Source organism: Hakea prostrata, chromosome 1 (genome assembly GCF_041222555.1).
Source record: "Hakea prostrata isolate BN-2017 chromosome 1, UWA_Hpros_2, whole genome shotgun sequence".
Classification (NCBI taxonomy): Eukaryota; Viridiplantae; Streptophyta; class Magnoliopsida; order Proteales; family Proteaceae; genus Hakea; species Hakea prostrata.
In genome coordinates, this window is record NC_142600.1 from 75,460,998 (window position 1) to 75,468,343 (window position 7,346).

At 39.2% G+C, this 7,346-nt stretch overlaps 1 protein-coding gene across 1 annotated transcript; it reads left to right on the forward strand.

Moving 5' to 3' along the window:
* The first annotated feature begins 3,334 nt into the window (after positions 1-3,334).
* On the forward strand, positions 3,335-6,829 carry LOC149030106 (chromosome transmission fidelity-like protein). The gene is made up of 4 exons (XM_089152223.1): positions 3,335-3,639; positions 3,873-4,034; positions 6,240-6,447; positions 6,760-6,829. Exons 2-4 carry the CDS (start codon positions 3,885-3,887, stop codon positions 6,813-6,815), a joined length of 414 nt encoding a protein of 137 aa, XP_089008349.1. The 5' UTR covers positions 3,335-3,639; positions 3,873-3,884; the 3' UTR covers positions 6,816-6,829.
* Positions 6,830-7,346: the final 517 nt, after the last annotated feature.

Genomic DNA, 7,346 nt, shown 5'->3' on the forward strand with positions numbered 1-7,346 from the left:
CAAAGCCTAGAGATACCAGGATGGCAACAATTTAAGAACTTGTAGCCATGTGATAGAGGTTCTTTCAAAATGAGGTGTCGGAACTTTTCTTTTATTTTTTATTTTATTATTATTATTATTATTTTTACCGAAGCCTTTATCACGGGCCAATCCTTAAGCCGCATCACGATTACATTTGTACAAGAACAAATAAATATTAATATAGAGCACATTAGGGTTATGGGTTATAGGCTTAGCTAGCTGTCGGTTTAGATAAAAATGGAACCGCGCCAAATTACTGATTATAGAAAATTACATTTATATTCCCTGGATTTACAAAGTATCATATTTACAAACATGATACTTAAAGAAAAACAAATTGCAAAAATTACCAAAATGTCAGTTGACCTTTTTATTCCCTGACTGTTGTGCTTCGGTGGGAAGCCCATTCCAAGAATGGAGGCCCAAAGTTCCAATTTTGCTTGTCGATATGGGCTTTGAAAGATTTTGCATGAAGGGTAGGGTTTTTACCTCTCGCGCGAAGCGAAGGATGGGCCCGGTTGATGGGAGATATTTAAGTTTAACCACATTTTGCGATAAATTAATTTAATACCTGAGCTGAGAAGAGGATAAGAAGATGGGAAAGCAAAGGAGTTTGTGGCTGGAAGGAAATATTTCTGGAGAAGTGGTGAACAGTGAATAATCGATAAGCAAAATGGTGGAGAAGAACGATTCAATGTCAGCCATGGCATCTGAGATATGCAATCAGATACAATCCGTGTTATCGCGTGCAACTGAAGAACGATCGGCGCTGGAGGTAGCGGTGGAAGAAATCGCAGCGACGGCAGCCAGAGGCGGCCGTGTGTTCGTGCACGGCGTGGGTCGTGAAGGTCTGATGCTCAAAGCCTTGTGCATGCGTCTCGCTCATCTGGGCCTCTCTGCGCACTGCGTCGGTGACATGACCACACCTCCCATCTCATCGCAGGATCTCCTTGTTGCTTCTGCCGGCCCAGGTGGGTTCTCTACAGTGGATGCCATCTGCAGTGTGGCTCGTGTCAATGGTGCTCATGTGCTGCTCCTCACGGCTCAGCCCAAATCTGGGTCAGCTTCACGTTACGCCACTGCGATTGCTTTTCTTCCAGCACAGACCATGGCAGACGATCATTCTCAGCCTGATGATCAGTTGAGCAGGGGAGGTTCACGGCAATTGCTTCCGATGGGAAGCTTATATGAAGGAGTGATGTTCGTGTTGTTCGAGATGGTGGTGTTTAGATTGGCCGAGGTTCTTGGTCAGAACCCAGAGGCCATTCGATCCCGTCACACCAATCTGGAATAGTAGCGCTCCCAAATCATCTTTAATATATTGTCTCTCTCATATTCCTCTTCTCTAAAACTCTGTACATGATTTCCAGCATTAAGGTAATAATCAATCCAGCGTTAGAGGCTAATGAATTTTTTGTTTTTTTTGGACAAGGATATTATGTATTCAAGGTTCAAAATGTTGGCAAAAAATAGCGATGAGAGTCGGAGTCGGATAAAAGAGTTGTAATAGATAGATGCCGGTGGTGAAATCTTTAATTTTTGTGATATTTTGCTGGTTCGATAATTTTTCGGCGAGTTTTGGTTACCGTTGTTTCGATGTCGGTTTCATGAAACCCTTAAGCGACATGTCAATTTTTTTGCGACATAATATACCCTTGCCTATGACTTGGTGAGAGTTCGAACTCACGAACTTTTTACTAAGAAGTGTTGGTCTTACCACTAAAGCAAACTTGTGTTGGCGTGACTAATGATTTTTAGTTTCTGATGTAAATAGAAATTGGCTGTTGCCCGTCGTTCATGGGCAATGTCCATGGTCCGCCAACTCTGCTCACAGGGTTATGAACGGGTCGGGTTGGTTCTGGTCAATCCTTACCCAATCAAGGTTCTTCTATGCTTGACCCTTCCTAATGTATCTTAATAGGGTCCTGGTTAGCTAATCCACACCCTACCTAGCACTATCAAGGTTTGAGAACCACAAACTCAAACCCTACCTTGTGTTGGGAATTCTAAGCTCAATCAGTCTCATTTATTTTTATAGGGTCAAGTTAGTAGGGTAAGAATTCTAAGCTCAATCAGTATTATTTATTTTAAGAGGGTCAGGTTAGACGTGGTTTACCCTAACTTGACTCTGATTTTTAATCCTGAAAACAAAATAGAATGCATGGGTTAGCAGCACCACGAGTGAGGTTTAAATCTTATTAGTTATAAAGTTTACCAACGGATCCACATCCTCTGTAATTCTTTTCCCTACAATTCTCTACAATTCCTTCATAGGATGTGAATCTGTAAACAACTGGGTTAATCTATTTTTTTTTTTGGTTGCTAACCCAGGTTTATAAACCCGTGTTCGACCCCGTCGCACACCTGGCTGTGGTGGGTGAGTCTCCCAGAGGGGATTTGTTGCATCCACAAGGATTCGATACCGGAACCTTGCTTAAGCGGACCAAGTTGCTTATCACTTGGACCAACCTCCGTTGGTACTGGGTTAATCTATTGATATAGTGAAATACTTTGTTAAATAACTATTCAAAATCAATTTATATATTTATTATGTCTTTTTATCAAACATTTGACTAAATTAACATACGGCCGGGTATGGTTGGGCCAAGTTGGCTAGAGAATCCTACTCGACATTGTTAGGACTAGTCATTTTGTAACCTAAACCCATCCTTCAGGTAAAAAAAAAATCAACCGAGCTCAAGTCAAGCTCTAGGTGATTTTGGTCCGGTTTGGGTGACAGGTTTTATTGATGGAAAAGACTTGAATGTTGCGCATAAAAATGCACAACATCTGTTGCCAACGGTCGAGATTAAAATCTCGATCTTGAACGTTGGCATGATAGTACGTGTAGCACTGAAGTTGAAGCCTTTATTAACACCCAAAGCCTAGTCAAAACAATTGAAGGGTATTATGGACATTTCAAATGAGTTGGGATTAGCAACCTCGATGGGGAGCATTGTGCTCCCCGATGGCTTCCCAACCACAAAAGCACAATAGGGCCCACTTTGTGCTCCTAAGACGAGAAGAAGATCTTAATTTCAAATATGTAAAGTGATGAATTGCATGGAACAAGAAGTCGGCGATATGCCGCCCTATCGGAAGAATCCAACACAAAATAGAACATTGATGCAATATTTACAAAAAATCGACGATAAATCGTCAAAATATCACGATATATTTATGAAAAATCTGATATTTCAGTGATAAATTTCGAAAATATCAAAAGTTTAAAATTTGAAATTTGATAATATCTAAAATATCGAGGAGAGAGAGAGGAGAAAAAAAGAGAGGGTCGGTTATGTCTCTCCACATTTGAACCACACGGTCCACACCGCAGATCGTAGAGAGACTCTGAGAGAAGGGAATAAACTACGGCGGTGATGGAAAAAACGATGGTGGTGACCGGTGACCGGTGACGGAAGCCATGGCGGCGACGGCGACGGAGTCTGAGATTTGAAGAAGAATCTTGTGTTCTTTCATCTCTGCGATCTCTCTTCTTATCTTTCATCTCTGCGATCTGTCTGCCGCTCTCATCTCTGCGACCTCTTTGCCGCTCTCATATCTCTCTCAAACTCACACCTGCAAGCGAAAACCGCCCTTCTAACTGAGGTTTCCAAGGTAAGAATCGATAGAAATAGCAACGACCTAAGGTTTGATTTCGGCCGATATATCGCGATATGTCTCCGTGTCGGTGGTTTCGCCAGCCACCGACATGGCGACATGGAACGGTCATTCGAACCTTGCTGTATTGAGGCGGGAAAAAGCTTCGGAAATCCCGCGCTTTCTCTTTGGTGTTGTTAACCGGCTCCGTTCCATTTATTTCAATTCTGACGCCTTATTATGCGATATAGGTGAAAAGAGAAATGCAGATCCAAGTAAAGTGTAGCTGTGGCGAAGGGAATTGCCCAGAGTGGGCAATAGTTGAACTGCAAGGTATGATCGAAGCCCAACCCTTTGTTCAGGATCGTCTCCAGAATCTGGATATCGGATGCCTTTGCCATACTTCCACTGAGGTAGATTTGATTCTTCGTCAGATTAATTTTTGTTGCCCAGGAAAAGATAATGTTCGTTTCTGCTGCTGCTCTGCAATGTTAACTCTTCGCAACCCTTTATCCCGTTTTAATGCTTTCTTTCTTTCATTGCAAGTTTATCTATTTTGCTTCTTTCTTTAGATCTCTCGTCTGGGCTTCAATCCCTTTCTGAATTGATCTTTGTACACGAATTGGAGTATTTCGTTTGTTGAACTGGTGTCCCTAAATACTAACTAGGTTCTTGCTTAGACAGTTTACATGCGTCAACTAATGATTTGAGGAGTTAGTCATAGATAATACAGCCATCTAGTGATAATTTCCTAATGAGTCTCCATATTATGGATCGAGAATTTGAAATGATTAGACTATACTAGCTGATTTATGGAATTTGGCACCCATTGTTGTCAATGATTGTGACTTCAAGATTGTTTGATGAGTTTGACGTGTCATTTTTAAGTCCCTCATCCCAATTAAGAAAAGTCTTTTTCTATGAAAAAAGCATAATATGGTTATGCTAGGAATCGTTAATAGTAGTTGTCATCAACAATTAAGTTAATGGTTTTGTTAATCAATTCAGGCTAAATCTTTGTTTTGATCTTGGTACAATAGTGGGTATTTTGGATAATCGAGATTTTACAGATTTTTTTCTCTATGGTTTGAATGTCAATAGTTCATTTTATAGAAGATAATAGAAGATCATTGTGACCTAAATTTGAAATTTTGATTACCCAAAAGCCCTCTATTGTATGAAGTCAAATCAAAGGTTTTACATTAAAAAACAAACCATAATTCCAATTGAAGCCAAAACATTGAGTCAGTTGTCCAATGATTACTCATTAAATAACCATTACAATTAACTCATATTTACTTGTACAGCAATGATATGTAACCTTGTATTTCATCTTTAAGTAGATCTATATTTTTTAGAAGAATAAGTATAATTGATTAACCAAAAGAAGAAAAACAGTATCAATTTATTTTGGAGTATTTTCTCTAATGACACGAGTTTCTTCATTTGGGTGAAAAAAGAACTACTGGGTGCTAGCAGCAGGCCTAAAATGACTATAGCTTGCATTGGGAGAATGGCATGCATTGTCTGGGTCATTTACCAAGTATGACCTTACATAGAACCTACTGTAGTTGAAAATTTCCTGATCTCCTGGGTTTTAATCTTTCCTCTTATAGTCATTTCTCTTTTTTCTTATCTTGTTTCTTCACTTTTATTCTCTATTTTTCTTGTGTGGATCTCAATTCCCAATTGTTTTGAAAAGTTCCACGTAGTCGACCCAGTTGGTTGGAATAAAGCTGAGTTGTTGTTGCTGCCATATGTTCCTGGATTCTTCCATTCCTATTGCCTTGAATTCTGTTTTGTCATATTTCAAATTCTGATTAAGCTGAATCTAGACATGTAAAGAGGACATTGGAATCTATGTTTCCTCAAATTTAAGAACTTATTTAAGCTGTGGAGTAGCAGAATCCATGGCTTTGGCTATAGTCTAATATGTATCCAATGTGGTTAAAGCTAGATGTTCCTCTATTTAAAACTACTAAAAATGATTGCCTTGAATACATCAATTTATTGACTGGAAGTTGATAGAACCCTCAAAGAATCCCCATTAACCCTTACTAATAACAAGTACAGAAGAATCACCACCTGATAACTATGAACTCAGAACAGCAGAACAGCATTGTAGTAGCAGTAAATATCATTGAGCAACCCTGAATGGATATTACTGATGAATACAAACTGATTCTACTAACTGATAGATACTTCTGAAATTAGGAAAACAAAATGAAAACTCAGATAAACAGGAACAGCACAATGGCTAGGCCATTCTTCAGTGGTTTCCCTCTTCCTCAAGCACTCGCTTGTATTTTCTTCTCCCCTTCCACACTTCCTTCTCCTCCCTTACATAACCGAAAGATTCTAACAAACTCTTACACATCTACCCAATCTTCTTCTGCCATCTGGACTGTCCCTTCTGCCCCTCTGCTGTAAACAGAGTAGTGGTTACTGTCCAATAAGAGGTTGCCATCTGTTTTCTCTCCACTTTGATCCCCTGCAGCAGCTGGAGGTGATATTGTGTTTTTCCCCTTATTCTTTTGCTTGTACACTTGGGTTATGAGGGGCTTATTAGAATTGTTTAAAGATAATGAGGTACTCTTTCTTTGGCTCTTGTTCTTCAGGGTAAGTACACATTCACCGTTGGATATCATGAGTTGACAGGGTCAAAAGTACCCTTGAAGAAGCCATTCGTAGTTCTGAAGAAAAAGAAAGTGGACATAGAGCCAGAGAAGAATGGTTCTTCTGCTTCATCAAATACAGAACTGGAAGTAGTCGGCATTATTCGTCAACGCATTTTGTTCAAGACTAGGCCAAAGGCCCTGATATCAAGTATGTTCTCTCTGATTCCCACTACAAGTATATATATATCTATATATATATATATATATATATATATATATATATATATATATAAAGCCATGATCTTTGATACCCACAACTATTAGAACACTTGTGTTTTTCCTATTTCATAGATGGCCATGGTTTTGCCATGAGTTGGAACTTCTTAGTGCTGGTCATCAATGAAAATAGGATTAATGAATCTAGATGAGTTCATTGCCACTATCTCTCTCTACGAAATCTTATTTCTTTGCTCTTTGTGGACTTGACTAAAATGTTCTTTCTGCAAATGTTGTCTTTCAGAACCAAAGTCATCGGTGAAGGAAAAGAAGAGCAGGCCCTGTCCCATTGTCAATTGAATCAGCACAGTAAATGAGAGACCACCACCATATTTGAAGTGAGCAGGTAAAAGGAGAAGCAAGATAGCTATTGTGGCTTAAGTGCATATCAAAGCTGTGGCTTGAAGGAATGATTCCCTAAAATCTGCATCAGTGGTAGTGAATAGGAAATTGATATGTTCATTAGTCAACTCCCACCAAGCTTATGCCAGCTATTCATGGTTGCGGCTGACTGAACCCATTTCCTCCTCTTTTCTGATTTTAAAATTATTCCTACAGCAGGTAAAACTTGTTTTACATTTACAGATTGATGTAGGGGTGGACATGGTTTTTAATATTTGGAATGCCTCTACCAAAAAACATGTTTGAATGCCTACATGTGAATGGAGATGGTGCATATTAAGGGATGATTATGAGATTATTACCATCAAATGACTAAACATTTTCAATTGATCAAAAACATTCTGTAGTCAAATTTCTAATGTTTTGTATTGCAGATTGTCACATCAGCCCTCAAAATCATTTTGATTGTAAATACAAGGTACTAATGCC

What these genes read in the sequence shown, in the direction of transcription:
- LOC149030106 (XM_089152223.1), top strand. Translation starts at nt 3,885, where the DNA reads ATGCAGATCCAAGTAAAGTGTAGCTGTGGCGAAGGGAATTGCCCAGAG. An exon ending in TTTGCCATACTTCCACTGAG is followed by an intron (nt 4,035 to 6,239) that starts GTAGATTTGATT and finishes CTTGTTCTTCAG; the next exon opens with GGTAAGTACACATTCACCGT. An exon ending in GCCAAAGGCCCTGATATCAA is followed by an intron (nt 6,448 to 6,759) that starts GTATGTTCTCTC and finishes GTTGTCTTTCAG; the next exon opens with AACCAAAGTCATCGGTGAAG.